Below are 20875 nucleotides of genomic sequence, written 5' to 3' on the forward strand. Positions count from 1 at the left end.
GTTAAATATAGAAAATAATGTCGAACACATAATGTCACAGAAAGAGGGATTACAAGTTTAGGTTAAGATATCTTTATATTCTACCCTAGATATAAATTAATAAATGAGAAAGAAACAGGAAAGTGTCAGCATTTTAACTTCTCTAAACACAAAGAATACATTAAAATGTCAAAAGTAACTCCACGGCAAGTCTCCTGGGCAGAAATGCATTATACATAGCATAACAAGCATAATTCCAGCTGTTCCATTACATTAAGACTAGATTCTACAGATTCTCAAGATTTACCTGAGATCACAAGGAACTTCAAGAATATTTTAACTGCAAATTAGATCAAATCTAAAATAAGTCTTTCCTGAAGGTTACAAAAGATTTTAGCAGCATCCTTTCTTCCCCTCTTTTTTTTTTTCTTCTTCCTTTCAGACTCCAGAAATCAGAAATAAATGACAAAATATCACAAAATAATCTATTTTAGTATTTCTGGCCAAACTGAGAAAGACTTACTTTCGGGATTTCTAATTTAGGTTGCTGAGCTTAAATTTGTGGAGCACTTTTGAACGTTTTAGCCCAGATAATACGATAACATAGCAGGCGTACCACTTCCAAGGGCATCAATCTTAACCAAAAATTAGCCCTGTCATAACAGCAGAAAATCCCATAAAATTTAAAACTTTTGACCAAAAACAAAAAAAAAAAAAAGGTCTCTTCCCTTCTGCAAGTACAAGACAAACAGGCAGAATAGACATGTGGCTGCCCTATTACAGAAGGGCTGCAAACAAGGAGAAGCAAGTCTATTATATGAGCCTAGCATTAAGAATATATGTGTATATTCACACACGTATTCCTATATGCATATATAGTGCAGTTGAAGTACAGGGATTCCCTAATTAGCTTTAAGCAATGTCATTCTGATGCCAAAAAAGTCCACTCACAGCAGGTTCTGGTTTACTTTTCTACTTTTCTGCTTCGTGCACGGGGGAGAAGTAGAAGTAGCTCCTCCTGCCCACACATCTGGTGCTTTGGTTTGGTTGGTTTGTTTGTTGACTTTATTTTTTGTTTGGTTTGGTGGGGTTTTTTATTTGTTTGGGGAAGTGGTGGTTGTTTGGTTTTTTGTTCTTTTTAAATACATCACTGGAGCTCAGAACTTTTCTCTCTGAAGAAAGAAAAACTTTTGTTTCACCTAGTAGCTTCTAGTTTGCTTTATTAGGCACTTACTTATAAGTCATCAAAATAAAGCCATCAAGCTAAATACATTCCTTGAAATAATGGAGCTGTGACACTAGTAAATTTGTCCCATTATGTTTAAACACAGTTTACAACAAAGCTTATAGCTTCTTCAGGTATAGTAAGGTCGCAAGCCATATGCTAAATGCCACTTCTGTACCTCAAACGTTAAGTCCTTACAAGCCATTAACCAAACATGCATCATCATCCACATTGATAGAAATCAGAAAGCTTTCACGGCCCAGAAAACTCAGACAGCAAAAGTAACTGTGCAAGGAATTCTAAGCAAGAGACAAATGGTTGAATTAATGTCCCTGCACTTCTAGAAGAATTTGGAAAGCACAGTATTAAGACAGTCTCCGTTATCCACCAAACCGACAGCAAAAATGCACCATCTTTTTTGGCTAATGAAGTCTGCTACCATTCTGCAGAATTCCCCCTCAGTCATGGGGAAAAGGAAGGATGCTGCTTGAGGTCTCAGAAGTGAGAACAGCTTTTGGCTGCCTGCTGGAGCACCCAACGGTGCTGGGGCTCCAGCCCAGGGCAGCAGCGCACACAGAGCCTTGTTCTTCCACCTCCAAGTCTCGGAAGGACCAGGGTTCCCTCTACTCTCAGATGAGTCTAAATGATAAACAGTTACTTTGATCATAGACGAAATGGTGTTTCTAAGATGGGAAAAAACTTAAGAACCAGAAACAAGGATTTTCAACGTTCTCCTCCCTAACCCCATTGTAATAATAGAATCATAGAATCCTTTCAGTTGGAAAAGACCCTCAGGATCATCGAGTACAACCATAACCTAACTCTAGCACTAAACCCTGTCCCTAAGAACCTCGTCTAAATGCCTTTTAAATATCTCCAGGGATGGTGACTCCACCACCGCCCTGGGCAGCGTGTTCCAATGCCTGATAACCCTTTTCGGGAAGAATTTTTTCCTAATATCCAATCTAAACCTCCCCTGACGCAACTTGAAGCCATTTCATCTTGTCCTGTCACAAAGATATTTCCCATTATCTTTCCTCAAGTCTCAGACTGAGTCCTTCACACACCATTATCCAAGATTTGGGAAAGATAATAGTATTTTTCATATTCCTTAAAAATAATTACCTAAACCAACAAACAAACTAAAAAAACCCAGTCGACCTTGAAAATACATCGGGGAAAGAAGCAAGCATTGAAATCATGATCTCGTGTTTAATAAATTAAGCAAGTTCATTATATTTCTATCACTTCCAACAATGGACATACACTAGATCAACACCCATACCTTCGTTGAGCAACATCCACCTCCCGAAAATGAGCACGCTATTTTTATGCTGCTATAAAACACAGAGGTAGCATTCTTCTCAAGCCAATGACTTACAGATTGCTTTCTAACCTCAGTGTAGTAAGATTGACAGAGAACTGCACTTTTTAGAAAAGAATGACCACCAGCCATTTCTCTGCCATTAAAATACTAGAAGTTCTGCCTTTTACAGCCCTGTTGTTTGCACATCCATTTAATGAGTTGCTGTAGTAGCAATATTATTGTTGTCATTAAAGTGTATCTTGTTTGGTTTATCACCCTGTTCTCTGCTATAAAGCATTCTATTTCAACCAAATTATTCAACGTCTTGCATCTTTGACACATTTCATACATGGACAAAAAAGAATTTGCCATCACAGAAGAAAAGGAAAGCTTTGTTCCACATCAAGTTGCTACTGAGTCAAATTTTTGCCATTTGGCCAAGAAAATATTTTGTTGAGTGGAGATTAAAGTATCCAGCCATTCAGTAGTAATGTTGAATTAACGTTCAGAAGACTCTTCTTTTGGCTAAAAGCAAGTGTCATTAGACAAGGTAATCAGGACTGCAGATCTTAGTTGCTGGCGCCAATGACTGACTTCATACGAGCATTCCCTTCTACAAAGTTTTCTAGTTGGAATGTTCAGGTGTCTGGGGACACAAAAGCACCCAGGCAGCTGCAGAATCAGACCCTGAGCCTATTGTACACTACGTGCACTCACTGAGCACTCAGTGCAGTGGGACTCATTTCTGAAGAAGGTCTCTCCACTGTACGATGAGAAAAGAATATGTACAAAACCATCTCGTTAGATCTGCCCACACCAAGCAGTCCAAGGAAATATAAAAGTAGACAGGAAAACACCAGTGTCAGAATAGCTTTACCAGGTTAATTTCACCTTCAAAAATTTGTATCCCTTTTAATGGGACTGATTTTAGAGCTGTAATTTTTACTTATTCCATCAAAACATACATAGCTAACCGGACAGGTAAATACACCTCAATCTTGTTACCTCTTCGACAATACAACCAACTGGTAATAGGATTAAGAGTCATCATTGTGTCTCAAAATTGCACCAAAACCAAGTTTAGGTAATACAGAAAAGATTGTTCATTTCAAAAACATCACTTTTCTGTAATTTGGTAGGCGTTTGGTTCATGCATATGATTTTAGACCATGCTGAGAAGTTAGCTGCATACAATTCTGAAAATCAAAAGCTAATATTGAATGCAATCTTAAAAATAGTAGCTGTATTTTTTTAAACGCTGCTATAAAATAAGAAAAGACAACATGCTGTGTTAACACAGTTGAACTCATCAATTCCTATTTGTTTATAATTGGTCTTGAAGGCATGCTGAGGTCTTCCAAAATTGTCACCATGACATGACACACAGAAGATGGCATCACCACATGACAAGGAACAAAACAGCAGCAGCTGTCCACCTCTGCAGCAAGTCCTGTGCTCAGCGATTTCGGCACCACTTTATGAAACGGAGATACTGTGCTTCTGTACAAACTTAAAAATAAATCCTCAAGATGGAAAACTTTCTGCTCCGCACAGTTTATGCTTTGCCTTAGCTAAGCAGTTTCCCACAGCAGGATATTAGACCCTGCTTTTTGCAAACACAACTAGTTCTGCAAGTCTACTCTGTTTGGGTCCAACCAATGAATTAACCATATGTTTTCAAGAAATACTAGCTGCCACAGGCAGAATTGCCTTCTGCTGAAGGAGATTAAAGCATAATTTCTTTCCAGTAGATGGCATATTGATAGCACTGTATCATTTTTTTAAACTTCCATCATGTGCTGTTGAAAAATTACTCTATGTTCCACACAACCAGTTAAAAATAAAGTGACTGAAAGCAACTGCTGAACAGAGTAGTCCAGGACTTCTATAAATCTCCAACTCTATAGCAGAGTTTCAGTCTCCTTTTTAACAGGAGGACCAACCTGCTATCAAAAGCAAAACTTCGCTTTGCAACACGTACGGCACTTGAGTGGAATTTTAACTGGAATTTCTCTCGCATGGATCATTGTCATCCCTCAATTACATAAGAACATATATCATCATGTGCCACAAAATTATACACTTATGAGAGTATATCCACTCCTCAGAGTCATACTGTTCATAATTAGTATTCACATGACAACTCCAACATCTCCATATTCAGTATTCATATGCCAACTTCCACTTCTTCATATTCTGCCCAATTATTTTTTGAAAGGTGGGGAGGAACTTGAATTTCTTCACAATCATCAAGAATGAGCTACAGTTCATTTTTCATACAGGTAATATCTTCTCAAGAAGATAAGGCACCTACTTTTAGGGCTTTACACTAGATACTTTGTTCCAGCTTAGTCTCCTGAATGTTCAGGTCATTTTTAAGACACTTTATAAAAACAATCAAATACAAAAATTTAGAATAGTTTTCCACATCTCCTTCACTACAGTTTAACCTGCACAAGCACATACAAAATTCAAACCTGCATCTACAAAAGCTGTCTTGGTGCTTTCTCCCCTTTTTTAACTCTGGCATAAGAGTTCGCAAGGATTGTATCACTCTGTGTGTAAAATTACTAATCAGAATTGATAAGAACTTTCACACTTGACTACTAGTGCATGTTCCCTTAGACCACTTATTAAATCAGAGGAATAATTATTGAATCACAACATACCACAATTTCCCTCTAAGTGTTATATTTCGAAGAGCATTGGAATGGTTCGTATGGACTGGCACCGCAGAGTCCCTAAATCAAAAGTGCTACAAAAAGTACCCACTTCCCTCGACAATAACAAGCCCCTCCAAAGGACTGAAGTAACTGAATAATGGAAGCATTTGATATTCTCAATTTCTCCCTGCATTCGGGTCTTTTCCCACTCAGGGATTTTCACAGTGATCACTTGTCTGTGTTCCAGTATGTACAGACATGCGCTCCTGCTGGACCTGACTTTGAGTACTTAGCAGGTATACCTTTATTTATTTATTTCAATTCCCAGTGGGCATTTAAAGCTTAAAACATGCAGTGCTTTCTGCAGAAAGCTTCTTCAATGCTCATTTTACAGGAGCAGACCAAGAATAAGGGGAAAGGCACATTTCCCTGATAAATATATGTACACATATCCTCTGATAACATGCTTTACAGACTTATAATAAGTACCCTATAAACTTCTAACACAGGAGAGAAATACCACATTCAAATTTGAGCTTGATTTTCTGATAAGAAACTGAAAGTTAAGAAGCCTGCACTGAGAGCAATGTCATTACAACAGATCTGCTGTGTACCCGGCATTAACTTTCCATCTGTGTACACCAAGACAACGGGATAGAGCGTCTCAGCCTTATCTTTTCTTTGCTGAACATGCTATGTCTACAGCATGGACAATACACTATCTCTGAGCAATGGAGCAATATACGTTATCTTATTACAACACTACATGGTCAGAACAGGTCTCATTTTTGAGCTGCAACAGATTCTTTTTTTAATCCCGTTTTCTCAGTGATTTATTATACTTGTACAGAAAGGAGTGTTTCTAGATTGCAGCAACTTTTTAACATGTTTCCTGGCATTGCGATAACACTGCAACACCTCACCTGCATTTCACAGCAAAAAAGCCCTAGGTCTATGTTCAGATATAAAAACCTAAACCGAGATGAGATTGTTTAAGTGTTTATATTTTTGCACTCTGTAAGGGAAAAACATCAGCAGGTTCTCAGTTTCAGCTGTTTGGCTTCCTCATTTCCAATGAAACTGAGTCCATCTGCTATTACTACTGTATGTATAAAGCTTGTATTTGTTACTGTCTTGCTACATCACATGAGCTGTGGTTCAACTTACACCGGAGCAGCCCTTCTACATCATTAAACAAAAAAAAAAAAAAAAGCCTAAAAACACCAAGGCAAAACTCAGTATCTTTCCGAGGACTGGAAGGAGGAGAGATAGGAATCGGAGAAGATATCTGCTCTAAACTTACCACCCCAGTAAAAGCTGAAATCTGGATTATTTCTACTGGAAGTACTGAATGTAAAAGAGCAAACAAGGGAACTCCGAGCAAAATAGCTCTCGGTACTCACCTAGCGCTGAAGACCAGTGCAGGAAAGAGAGGCAGCAAGTAATAAGCAGAGAGGAATCTCATCCTGGAGCTGCTCTGGTGCGTTCCCTTCCTTACTATCTCCCTCGCACCGACTCTTCCTTCCTCCCTCCGAATCTTCCTCCAGCAGCTCCCGAGCTCGCCTCTCTCGGGAAGGCTCCGAGCTCCTCCGGAGCAGACAGACCGCTGGAACGAGTGAGGAAAGGAGCTCCGAGTGGGATGGGAGCTCCAGGAGTGATGTCACGAAGCACAACGAGCTGCTGCTGCCGCTGCCGCCGCTGCCAACACAGAGCCCGCCCGGCCCCGACCCGCCTCCTCCTGCCGGCCCCGGCCCCGGCCCCGGCCCCGGCCCGGCGGGTGCGCGGGTCCCCCCGCCCCGGGGGCGGGATGGGCAGGGGGCGCCTGGAGCTGCGCTCCGAGGTTACAGCATCGCTGCGAAATCCTGCCCGGAGAAAAAGAATAATAACACTACAATGAAACCACCAACAACGTTCTGTAATTAGCATCCTTCTTCGAAGTGCATCTAGACAAAGTAGATGATGCAAGTTGCAGGTCAGCCTGCCACCGCCTCTGGAAAGCTGTCATTTCTGCCAGTTCACAAGTTATTATTTCAATTAGGGGTTCGTTCAGCCCTGCCCCACATTCAGCTGAAGGTAAGTGCAGACAATAGCTTCCAGAACAGTGTTTTGAAACATTGATGTCATCCCCAAAAGCCCTTCATCACCTGAAGCAACTGAGAAGACCTTCAGAGCAATTAAGACTGTTTACCCACTTTCCGTGTTTGTGTTTCACCTGATCTTAATATTGATTTAAATAAGTGAGCGTTGGTTAAAGATGTTTACAGAATCGAAGTATTCTCTACCTTGCGACAAGTGAAGCTCATCTGATGGCAAATCACATGAAAATATACCATTTAACCAAGAATTACCTTTTACGCAATACAAAAAAAAGAGTTATCTACAAGTGAATGATGTGTGATCATTGCAAGAAGAAGTTTTGGTTATCTATGTGCTTGTCTGCTTATATGAAAGGCATCCAGAAACTACGTTATACATTACATGCATAAAATAAAAGTTTCTACAGTTTAAGCTGGTGTGTCATAGTATTCATTCATTTAGTAAGGAGCAATTTTGCAGCCTATCAAAGCAAATAGAAATTCACTGTTTGAAATGAATGGAAACCTTTTTGAAATTAGTATCAACCCTTAATAAGACATTCACATGGCATACAAATACAATTAATACATTAAATTCTTGTTTACATTCTTCAGTAAGAAAGTGAGAGGGAGCGGAGAGAAGAGGAAGAAAAAGCAATGTATGTAGCCAAAAAGGAATAAAATAATATATTTCTGACTCTTCTTCCTTGTGTCCCAACTCTGGTATCTTTTTTCAGCACACCTGGCAGCAAGTGCTATTCAATCACATTAATTTAAATCAGCGTTTATTGTTATTTTGATGCTACATACCAGCATGAAAGAAACAGTCATGTTACCATGGATACTTATGATAGAGTAGTAAAAAGGTCATAAAAAGTGCAGTCAGCTTGTCATTTTCTCTTCCAGAAAAAGCCAACCTTCCCAGGCTTCTCACAGTCACGTACCCACATCCAATACTTCCATTTTCCTTTAATGTGCACACAAACAGGGTGGAATTTGGGGGAACACACTGGTCTATCAAGGCAGAAAATTCTGCCTGATGATGCTGAGTGAGCTTAAGAAAACTGAGGAAATTCTGCAACTTGAGGAATTATTTCTTAATTGTGATACTACCTGCGTTGTTTTGTCAGCGATGGAGTAGAGAAGCCTACTGCTAAGTCTGGGGTTTATCATCTAAAGGATTTTACCATGCTTGCATGGGAGAACATCTGCACAAGTGGTTTGGTGGCTCCAGTACCGGTACTCTGCAGCTATAATAGTGTTATATCACCCCAATATCACATTTGCAACCCGAAATGTTGAGATACACACAGGTAAAATTGTATTATTGTGGAGAAAAATGACCAGGAGTGAATGCAGGTAGGACAAAAGGAAAAGCTGCATTTTTAGAGGCAAATTTCTACAGTTAAGGACTGGGCACTTAATCTTAAATGCTACTCGTCAGACTTGATTGTGCTCAAATTGTTTCCCTGAAGACATAAAAAAGCATCCTTTTTCCCCCTGACTCTCAACTGACCTTGATCTGGAGCTTTCTGTTGTTTTGAAGGGTTTAGAGGTTTGTTTTGGTTTAGGTTGTTTGGGTTTTTTGTTTGTTTTGATGAGACGTGTTTTACCAGGGTAATGTGCATCTTAAGAATAATATTTATACAAAAAAATAGGAAAGAATTGTTTGTAGATTTTCTTAGACTTAGGCTGTATAGTCAACTTGTTTAGTGCTGCATACACTTAAAGGTAGATCAAATATTAATGTATAACAACTTCAAAGACCTTGGACAGAAATATTCCGTATAAATACATTAGACATGCAGAACTCTTAAGAAATATCTTTTCCCTTCTATAATTAAAGGCTTTCCCTTTCTTGGCTCAAATTTATTGACAGTCTTATTAAATAAATAATTACTCCTAGCTTAGGAAGCAGAAGAATGGTGATTACATATGCTCTTTTATAAATAGCCATACACAGAAAATATAAATAAGAATAAAACCATGGAAAACTGCAAAATTCTAAGGCATTTCAAACACTAGTTGTCACACAGGTTCTGGCAAGATTTACACTGATAGTTCAAGAATATCATTGCCTATTTTAGAGAGGAAAATAGATGAACTGCCTTCCTTTGCAAAATACAGCATGAGCAGAAAGACATCCACTCATGCCTGTATTTATGTAGTAACTACTATAGCAGGAGTCCTAATTTTATTTCCATTCTTTGGAAATAATGGTAGTACAAAAGAAGGAATCATGGAGTGATGGCATATATTATATTCAGTTATTTTGAATGCATATGTGTTAATAGAGAGATATTTCTATAAATACACTTATCGAAACAGACCATTCATGTATCTTGCTGTTGAATATTAAAATTCTAAATGTTGAAGCCTTCGCAACACTTTGCACAAAAGACTTTCAGAAGAATAAAGGCACAACCGTTGGAAAAAATGTAATGCATTTTATTTCAGGGTGATTTACAAATGCAATTTGTAAATTTTCATGTGTGAAAATTTCATGTCCAACTCTGTGAAGCAGACTAAGGTATGATGTAGATATGTATCACTGCTGCAGTGCAGGGAATGCTGGCCTTTCTACACGTTTTTATATATATGTGTGTGTGAATACACGTACATTCACATGTATATATGTTTTTGTTGAACTGAATCACCATTTAAGATAACTAGAACAGTAACTTGATACATTTTTTACACTCTACACAACATAATGCATTTCTATGTCTTAAAAAGACTAGCTAGACACACTGAGCTCCTGAGTAATAATATAAAATCTCGGAAATACTGTATGATAAATGGCATCTTAAATAAAGGAGGAAGTGCAAAAACATAGAAATCAGTACTCTTTTCTTAAGGAGAAGCATTGTGAGCTATTGAATACATATGTTGCATTCCTCCGTGATGCAAGATGTGTGTGAGCGCAGCTCTGAGACAACAGCCCTGGTTGAGCAGGAGCAGAAGGGACAAGTGACTTACAGGAGACACTTCTTTAGCTCCAATTCCCATTCCTCTCCCTCCTCAAAGAAAGATTTCACTTTAACTTCAAAAAATAGATTCAACATTATTTTTCCTAAGTTTCGTCCTGCTTTTGCCCCTCCATCTTCTCATTCCATCTCCCCCGGCAGAGTTTCTCTGCCTTTGGAAATGTTCCTTGGTTTAAACAAACTCTTAGCAAATCCGTTGATCTACCTAAGTGCAAAATACTCTTACCAAAACAGGAAGGCAAAGCTTATGTCTCAGGGTGAAGTATTTCAATATACTGGGACTAATATTTCATATCCACATGTACAAACACAATCAGCGCAAACACATACATAGAATTAATGCATGCGGCTTATTACTTCTCTTGATTGAAACCTGACACATTAACAACACCACTTGGTGAGATAATAGGTTTGGGGTGACTGATTCCCAACTCAATCTTCAATACGCGGGCTTTTATAAGCCCTGTGGGAATCTACTTGTTCTGAATAGTGCAGCCTTGGAGACTTGGTTGCACAGCAAAGGAAGGGTCACGAGTGACAAATGTGTGCAAAAAGTGTGGAAGAGTTTCTAGCAGTGTCTTCTTCAGGAGTCTATATTTCACTTTCATTTAGAAGTATGTATTTCGTGTGAGACAGGATACTTTTATAAGTATTCCAATTACCACAGTGCTGGAATTATGGCTTAAACATCAGAGTTGAGTAACAGCTGCTACAGAGGTCCCTTTGAAGGTCATTTTGAACTTTGTAAGAGATTTTCGAGGTAATCCCTTTTAAATCTAAGAACCAGCCAATTCAGAAGCAAGTTCATTAAAATAAAAAAGAAGTAAATTTAAGTAAATTTAACCTCATTGTTACTCCTACTTTTAACAGGTTAGGCTTCCAATTCAAATTCTCGTTTGAACTGTTGGCAAATATAGGTAGCCCACATAGGCGTGCTGTTAAAGTACAGAGAAATGAGCAATTTCGTGAGCTTGTGATTACAGGAAAAAAAAAAAAAAGTGTTTCATTTCATTCTACAAAACACGTCTTTTTTTTTTTCCACTGTCCAAACCAGCAATGATTATGTATTTAATATTTAGCATATCTGGACTGCCCACCTTCATTCCATACTGGAGGTCTACATTTTATATAATATTACAACTGCAGTAAATCTGATAGTGACAAGACGACTTGATCCAACCACTACACACATGATAAGAAGCAACTTTAGGATCTCAGAAAACAGAACAACAAAACCAGCTTACAAATTTCTGGACTTAATTATGTTGGCCAGAGTCAGCAGTGCTGAACCTCTTCATCCATTAATTTACATTTCAACTTGTATGTGGTAGAAGAAAGGGAGGAGGAGGAAAAGAAAACAGTATAAGGGGAATCCAATCCTCTGCTTCTCACTGCACAAGTTGTGCAAGAACAAGAACTAGGATCAACCCTCAACAGCATATTACTTGGTATTAGGAAACTTGAAACAATTTTCTTTGTGGAAGTGTCTGCTTCAGAAGCTGTTACAAATGTCCCTCCTTATACATCTAAAACAAGTCATCCCTGATAACTTGTAGATGCTGTATATGTGGTGGTGCTTATTTAGACGCCACTGTACCAAGGACGACGAGTCCAAGGTTTCAGAGAAACCTCTTTCATTTTGTAGCTACAGCAACTGACACTTAAATTAACTGTGCCACCAGGTTCACCAAGGTCACACACAAAAAGAAAAAAAGGAGTTAGGACATCTTCAGAAAGCGTTTCAGTCAGCAGACATTAACATTAAAACGCCTTTTTTAGCATCTCGGAGCTGAGGTTTGCTTATATCCAGCAGATGCCTCAGGGCAAATCTGCCTTTGCATACCAAAATCATCTCTGCAAAAGTCAGCGTTTATTCAGAACTGAAGGCAGGAAAAAAAAAAAGTGCCTACCAAGGTGGTTTGACAATCTACATACTGGTCCATTAAAGAATTGTTTATTGTTCAACTCTGAAATAATCTCTTGTTTAATTTAACAAATATTGTATTAGTTCAGATAAGTTTGACTTCTATAAAACAAAAGCTACCGGATAATCCTTCCAGACAAAATAAAAATCAAGTCTCAGAAAAGATTTTTTTGTCTCAGTTTCTGTGAGACCAACAGGTTTAAAAGCTGAAAAGGCTAGGCAATAGTGTTTTAAAAACATTTTTAACAAAACAATTAAAGAATAACAAATTTCAGTCACGTCTGAGTAGCCCTGGAGAGGTCAAGAATCATTGCTATTGGTTGCACAGTGGATGGATTTATTCTGGGTATGAGGTTCAACAGACTTCAGAGTACGCTAAAAATACTTTAAGGACTTGTTTCCATTTTAAATTTCTCTCCGTTTTTGTTTGTTTGTTTGTTTTGAATCAGTTTGGAGTTCAAGAGGACTTTTCTAACGCTTTTTTGGTACATCAAATAAACCTGAAGCTGTCTGGTAACAAACAATGATTTTTACTGTGGAAGAAAAGTCTTCAAAGAATTGTTTCCTTTTAGTCAGTATATAGCATATTTAGCACCAATTGTTTCCTTTTAGTCAGCATATAACATATTAAGCACCAGTTCTTCTAGCATCCATTCGTTAAGGCATCCAAAAATTTTCACTTAGGAAAATAAGACACTGATAAAGGCCCCTTGAAAAGCTGAACAAATGTTTGTCTTCAAAACACTTATAGTCGTTTAAAAACTTTGCTCCCTGCTTTCCTTCTCTCCTCCTTAATTTAAAACAGTAATGGTAGCTGGTACCTGTGCTTAGATGTAGGGTAGATGATTTCTCCCTGTATATTTGGATCTTAACTGACCAGCACTTTTTAAAACAAAACAGAAACAGACGCATGTTTAGAAATGAATTAAAGCCAATTAAATCAATTATAAAGCATTTGGTCTTCTACAGTTATAATGAGATTGAATGTGATCCAGGAGAGAATTATCACAACGAAATCGCTCGAATATTTCAGTCTTGAATTTTACAAATATCCCGATCCAGGTGATCCAAATATCAGAGCTGGTACCCGCACTACTCAGATTCCTACACCCAAAGCACTTAAGCATTTTTGATAAATCCACATATAATTTGGTCACCATTTACCTAGTGGGAAGCTATGGTATAAAATAATTTGAGACACTTAGGGAGGAAATTACACAGAGAAGCTACTGTTGATAAGATGCTCATAACGAATCACTGCATTAATAACAAGTATTTCTGCCTGCATCTTAAATAACTTCAGGAGTAGTCTCTCAAAAATATAAATGGACAGTCAGATAACTGCAGTATGACTAGTAGCATAGAAGATACACACAGAAACCATATCTGTATTGTGTCATTCTGAAACTGCTATAGCTATTTATCATGGTCGTAAGTGTATTTTCCACTTAATTCTACACCTGGTTTGCTTTACTCTGTTGTTTCATAACATACAGTTGTTATAGTGTTTTTATGGCCAAATAGAGGTTACCATAAGAGACTGTGAGTAAAGGTTCCATGGTTTCTTTACAAAGCTAAAACTAGAACAGGTTGCATGTTCTTGTTCACACCAGTGATATACATGTGCCTTGCCCTCTGCATAAAGAAGTCTGCAAAACTTTTCTTAATAAAGCAGGAATGTAAGGCTTTAAATGATAGCTGGATTTCCCTGATGAAATAATGAGAATTTCCTAGTATTTTGAACTGTTTTCTGCTATGACCTAATAAAAACCTGATTTTCGAAAAGCTAGCAGAAGTACAGCTCTATTTCAGAATTTATTAGATACGACATGCATTAAGATTATCCTATCAAGATCATATCAAAACGTCATTAATACGGAATTAATGGGAACTCGGTGAAAACTGCTACATTATATCAACAGCGAGATTGTCACAATATTATAATTGCATAGTTAAAAAATCTTGCAGATCTCTCTGCATTATAATGGAACAATTGCAATTCTTTAAAAAAAACACAGTTTGAAGCAATTATGTCAGGCTACCGTGTCATTACATATAATTACATATTAATTGTATATACATTTAGCACAGGTCTCGTTAATGGTCTACAAGATACAGTCCACACAAATCCATGGTAATGAATAGAGTGAAGTATCAGTCAAGTAAACAAGTATGACCAGGACACTTTTGTTGCGTTTACCTGAAAAACTTCAGCTGTCTTTTGTCTCCTCACATGGTGCTGGGAATCACAGCAGGAAAACAGCATCTGAACTTCTCCCCAGCCTTCTGTGATCCCTTCTCCAGTGAAAACTGAAACATGCCATGAAAAGTCAGCTCAGAGCTGAGATAGTGAGCTCATGAAAACCTCACTAATTTCAGAGAAACCACTATTTTATTTTCTCAAAACATGGCCTGAAAAGGTTTCATAACACTTCAGAATTATGTCGTATTCTCTTTACTGATCTTCAGTTTCAAATTAAAGCCAGTGTGTATATCAAACAGGCACCTAAGTGGCAAACATAAGTCACATTTTAAAAGTACTAGTACAAAAAAATGGAGCAATCTTAATGTTATCTTTTTAAAATTCGAACAACATTAAGACGGTTTAGGAATCTTCCACTGGTGCAGTTTTTCAACACCACCAAAAAAACAAACAAGCAAACAAAACTATTACAAAGTGTGTGGGGGGAAATGACGTTGAATACCACAAGATTTTCCTCACTACCAAAAGTAGTAAAATAAAAAAAGGTTCTAGTAGTCCTAATTGGATATTCACCTTATAAAAATTATTTCTCCATCTTTAAACAAAAGAAGTCAACCAGGATTTCCACACGGTGGTGTAATGTAAGATTTCTTGTTCTGTTCACCTTTTGAAGCCATTGCTAGATTTCATAGAATGCACCCTTTTGTCATCATTCTTAGGAATCTCATCAAGTATAGAGTGTGCCATATGTCACCTATGAGGTGAATTGAATTCCATGAGTGGATTTCAGCAGAGCCCAGAGGCCAGAACCTTAAGCTCCCTCTTTTTCCAGCTCACCTTGCCACCAAAGTGATATGGGAGTTTTGAACATGCTTCCAAACCATGTTCCCCAATTTATTTTCTTTAGGTGGAGTAGAATGTAAAATTATGTTCGCATAAATACAAAACTTGTTATAAATGAAAAAAAAAAAAAAAGAAGAAAAGAAAATCTAATAAGCTTGCTTAAGGTAGCTGAAAAACCTGGAAGACTAATGTGGACAACCTAATGAAAAAAGCAAAGAGCCCTTTCCTGCTGTATGGAGATTGCTGCAGGGCAGAAAGACATCCAGAAGTTTGAAAACACCCTCCCATGCACACTCGATTTGTGAAAACTTAAACAAGCAAAGTAGGCAAGATATCAAAAAGCAGAGTTCAGACATATTTTCCAAAACCCAGCTGGAATTCCTGTGCTTAAATGGATACTGAATCACTGCAACATAAATCCTATGGTAACCAACTAGATAGATATATAGGAGTTTGCTTGTTTTGTTTGTTTAGTTTTTTGTTTGTTTTCCCTAGATAGATACATTTTCTTTCTACAGGAAGAATTTGCTTTATTACTTTCATTCATAAATATGAGTTTTCCCTCATTCATGAGCTGTCCTTTCAGATTTTAGGAGAACTATCTATCCAAATAGTCATGTGTGAATCACTGAACAGAAACAACACTTATCTCTACAGATCTTTTGTCCACTTCCATCTCTTCTGGCTAATCTAGTTTTGTACCAGCAGATGCAAAAGGAAGATGTACCAGTACTAATGGCTGAAAAGCTCAACTGGAGAAACAAAGAACGACACAAGGACCTGTCTGGCAGGGCACAGAGCTACAAGTCAACCTCTGTTCAGTCATTGTATGGCTGGATCCATTGCTGCTTTTCTTTCAGGAGTTGTGGATTCTTGCAATGGAGAATCCATCTAACAGCTATTCTTTTTGAATACCCACTGGCTAGAACGTTGGAAGAAGGGATATGATTTTTTGTCATAGCGATGAACTGGGTCACAAAAAGCTCACGCAATAAAGATTGGCATTAAAGCACAGCATGCAACGTGGCATCTACACACGTAACTATGCAGCTTTCAAATCCCATTCTTTAACCGCAATAGGTTCCGTGGAAAAGTCATTTATTTGAACTCTGCACGAGGTAGGATGATTTGGCCCTAAGTACATTGACATTTCAATAAAACTCTCTAGAAAAAGCACTTTACAATGTAACTCACTAGAAAAACTGAGTCCTCATTCTGGCCTAAGCTGGGAAAAACCAGCGAGTATCTCTCATGATATAGAGCACTATACATTAAGGGCACCTGAGATATTTAAGCCATTTCTATCTAAAAGAGGGACCAAATGCATTCAGACAGAAATTCAAAGGTGACAATACTTTGCTAAACTCACTGATACTGAGCTTCCTAAAGGTCTGCTTAAAGACACGTCAGCTTCTGCAAGGGTTAAATACATCATATGCAATTATGAAATCGTGTTCAGAACCATCCGCTCCTACCTTTTCACCTGGATTTGTGGTTATATTCACTTTTTAACATGACCTTCACTAAAAAGACACCAAAAGAAATCAACCATTTCTCTGACATTTCTAGCTTCATCTTTTCAAAGTTGTTTTCTGCGTCTTTCACATTGTCTGCAAACCTATTGTGACATATTTCTGCTCATCTTCTAGTCTTGTATTCTGTCTATGCCGGAAAGTATAATGTGGGGTGGTTTTTTGTATGTTTGTTTTTTAAATAAAGCCACCATTAGGGAAGGAGGTAGCTGAGATTCTTGGAGAGAAAGGTTGAAGTATCATGTTACTGTAGCCTTAAAGTTAACCAGCACAGTCTTTGTATCCCTTCTCAAATATTAGATTCATAGTTACATTGTCAGCAAAACTAATTTTTCTTTTGTGACTCTCCGAAGGGTAGGTCTATTATCAAGATCATGCGAATCAATGTATACAGCAATATATTAATGTTTAATATTGTCCAATAAAGGGATAAGAAGTGATAAAAGAATTTGTTTACAATTTCTGAAATATAAAAGAATTATCAGCATGTAATTCATACCATACAGAGATTTTCTTGGCTCGTGATTTTTACCCATAACAGAACAGACGTGACTGAAAGATTAACTCACTCGTGATTTGAGCATTTCTACTGAGATGTGTCATTAATCTAGGACAAATCATGACACTTTAAATCCTCACCCTGCACTGTGAAATCTAGGAAATTACATCTTAGCTTATGAATATTTTTTTTTATAATCCTTCAGCTAATCACTTTCCATTAGCTAGTGAAGCCTAATGTATGAAAGTGCTATTTTTTTTAATCAATATGGGAACTTCCATAAATACTAGGAATAACTTTAAAAATTGGTATGTATCAACAAAATGCAAATTACTACTTCGTGTTGTTCTTTAATTTACTCATTCCCTAAAGAAATATCACAACTTATTCCACATTAAGTAGTTAAATCCTCTCCAACCAACTTTCCTGTATTTTCTTTGACCTTTAATGCTTTTGTACTAAATGACCTTTAATATTTGATGGTTCAAAGACTTTCCTATTGTAGTCTCTTAATTTGGGCTTGGTCGTGTCACAGATTTTAACAGAAAGGAGAGGTTTTGCAGGTCACAAACAAGGCATATAATTATCTGCTTTTCCCTGCCACCTCCAGCTGTCTGGCAACTGCCTGTCATACAAATGGTTAATTGCACAATCTGGTATCGCACTGTGACAGGGTGAAGCCCACCAAAAAGTTAATTTGATAACACACTACGTGAGTGAGATATGATTTAGGGCGGTTAGCTTCTGTATTCTTGTTTGCTGCCCTCTGGGGAAGATGCCTTCCTTTCCCAAAGTCTTGCAGATATCACCGTACTGACTTCTAAAGCATCGTGGACTTCTCCCCATCTGCATCTTCCACACATGGAACTGCTCAGCCTGCTTCAGAATCCTTAATAGTACTGAACACAAAAGTCTTCAAAACATATTTTTATGGTTACATATTGTCTTCAATACACAATACTATATTGTTGTTTCTCCTCAACCTTGGGCAAACTTTTAGAACCATAATTTCAGTAGGCTTGACTGAACCTGACTGCAGAAACGATCTGAGGCAAGTAAATATTAGATAGCTTGGGTAACCACAGTGGCATTTATATAACAGGAGACAGAACTAGTGTACTCATTCCATTCTTCCATTTTTTCTATTTAAATATATGCTTACACTGAGTATAATTACTATGTCTTAAAAACAAATCAGCTCAACCTTGCTATTATGTTATTCTACTTTCAAGAAGCACTTAATGCTACTCCAATAAAAAGTGACATTTTGTGCATTAAACTCACTATTTTTCTTATTAAGCAAGCGAGGAAAATAAAGTAATATAAAAATGCAATAAACTAAGCTCCATGGGGTGGCTCTTTGATCTCCTGAGTAGTTTGACTGTTTGTAACACTGAAGCCGATCGACGGGGACAAGTGATCCAGCCCTTCACAAAGAAGGTCATACACAATACACACAGATGAACATTGCTCATAACACAAGTGTTTGTAATTTAGGTTTGACATTCCTGCACACTTTTATCCAGTTTTGAAAGTCCTTTCTGAAACCAACCATCCACTTTGCTCAAGTTTCTACAGATTTTCCCATCGCATGCAGAATAATATCCTGTTGGACTTCAGGCTTTTAAGCCTACAGCTCTTGCTAGAAGAAAAGAAGGCTGAGAAATATCCAAAGTCTAATACCTGCTTTAGACGTTGTGTACCTATGTGTTCTTTACTTAGAAAAACAGGAGCACGCAGCATCCGTTGAACCAGCAGCTACAATCCCAAACGAAGCAGTTGGCAGGATTATGTCACATATCAAACTCATGAACAATTTTAACACCATCTCTCTTGTAATAAGAGCATATCGACATTTCCGTAGATCAGAAGCTATCTAATTAAGGGGGTGGGTGGGCAGAGAAGAAGACATGAAGAAAGGGATAGATTTTGAAGTAACATCTTAAAAAAAACCAAAAAACCACCACCAACAACATAAACCCAACAAACAAAACAAAAAAAAGAAAATCTGTGGAGAAGCCCAGTGATCTCCATATGTAGCCATTGTTAAATTATGTATTAAAAACTTAGCACTTTATGCCTTAATTAAACTCTTTATAGGAATGCATATTGCAGAAGTTAATTTTGAATAAGGTGATCCTGCTTATATTTTCCGTACAGCCTTGCAGCATACCTTCCAAATCCAGCTGACATATTACTGATTACAGAAGGTAAGTCTGCGTATGTGATTTATGCCTTTTTTTTCCCCTTCTTTAGTCATTCTCTTTTTTGGACATTTACTCTCCTCAGCCACGTACCCACTATATGTCTTGCTGCTCACAAAGCAGCAGGTGGTGATGAATAAACACTGCTGCGTAACTTCCTCGGAAGAGGCATAGCTCTGTGGTAGACATCTGCACAAAAAGCTCATTGTAAATAGCATCTAAGTCAGCAACAGATGTTTTAGTGTAACTAGACTATCAGGGCAGCATACAGCTTTTCTTCCCTTCCCCACATGCCAATTTAGCTTTTTTAGGCTGTACTAACACAAATACAGCTCCGTCAAATGTCAGCGTAATTGCCTGTCAATTCTTCTCTCCTCCTCCTCTTCCATTTATTCTGCCCATGTGTGTCCTGTTCCACACCCCCATCCCTTCCCCAGCAAATAAATAATTCCTAGGAAGATTTTGGCAAAGAACCCATTTCCTTGATAAGCTTAGAAAATGTACAGAAAGCATTTGGTACTTTGCGAAAACATAAAAAGTAACCATTAGTGAGACTTTCACATATATATAAAAATATATTCTATGTATCAATCTAAAAGATCTAATGCTGTATATCATCTCTGCTGCAGCACCTTACAACGGTCAGACATTAACACACGCAAGATGAAAATCAAACTGAACCAATTATCCAGGATTTTGCAAGCTTGAAATTGCAGTAGAGCATAACCTGTTGTAACAGAACTTAAAAACATATGTATCGATGCAGCATATGTTTAGAAACACCCTTGGCCTCAAGTATGGACTAGTCCCAGAGACGATGCTCTTCACTTCAGCTTCATTTTTCAAACTTATTCTCAAAGTCAGAAACTATAAGACAACAGTTCCTAATACAGGAACATAAAAGCATTGTTTAGGTAAGACTGATATAGACTAATCTTTGGACAGTTGCTTGTTTGGATTATTTCAGAGGAATATCCAGGAACCCCCTTGCAGGATTCCTGGGCAGGTTAATTTCAGTTAACAGTTAATTGCCTTTCTGGGCTTTGCTGTTTACATTCAAAAACAAACTTGGAAACCTGTATTTATTTTTCGTAACCTATTCCAATAACAGCTACATTCATTCGTACTGAAACCTTTTTTTCCCCTAATCAATTCCTTAAAATCTGGCATTGTGCAGAAATCAGTTCCATTTTAAAAAAGGTTGTATAAAGAAAAAAATCTCATTAAATGAGTATTAAAACTCAAACTCATCAATTTTCAGTCTATTTGATTTACTATTCTTCTGTTGTGTCAAGGAGTAGCATAGGTGTACTCCCACCACAATTCTTATAAAGTCATTTTCATGATTTAAATGGGTTTTTTTTTCATTTACATCCACTCCCTGTTTTCTGGGAGATTGCTGAGTAGCTGAGATGATTACTGCTCCCTTACAGTA

At 37.6% G+C, this 20875-nt stretch overlaps 1 protein-coding gene across 1 annotated transcript in view; it reads right to left on the reverse strand.

Annotated features, from left to right (window-relative positions):
* LUZP2 (leucine zipper protein 2) overlaps positions 1 to 6638 on the reverse strand; it is a 170081-nt gene extending 163443 nt beyond the window's left edge. Inside the window, exon 1 of the mRNA XM_065636680.1 lies at positions 6577 to 6638. Within this exon, the coding sequence (XP_065492752.1) occupies positions 6577 to 6638 (62 nt within the window). The remainder of the gene's footprint in view (positions 1 to 6576) is intronic.
* Positions 6639 to 20875: the final 14237 nt, after the last annotated feature.

The sequence above is a fragment of the Caloenas nicobarica genome, chromosome 5 (genome assembly GCF_036013445.1).
Source record: "Caloenas nicobarica isolate bCalNic1 chromosome 5, bCalNic1.hap1, whole genome shotgun sequence".
NCBI lineage: Eukaryota > Metazoa > Chordata > Aves > Columbiformes > Columbidae > Caloenas > Caloenas nicobarica.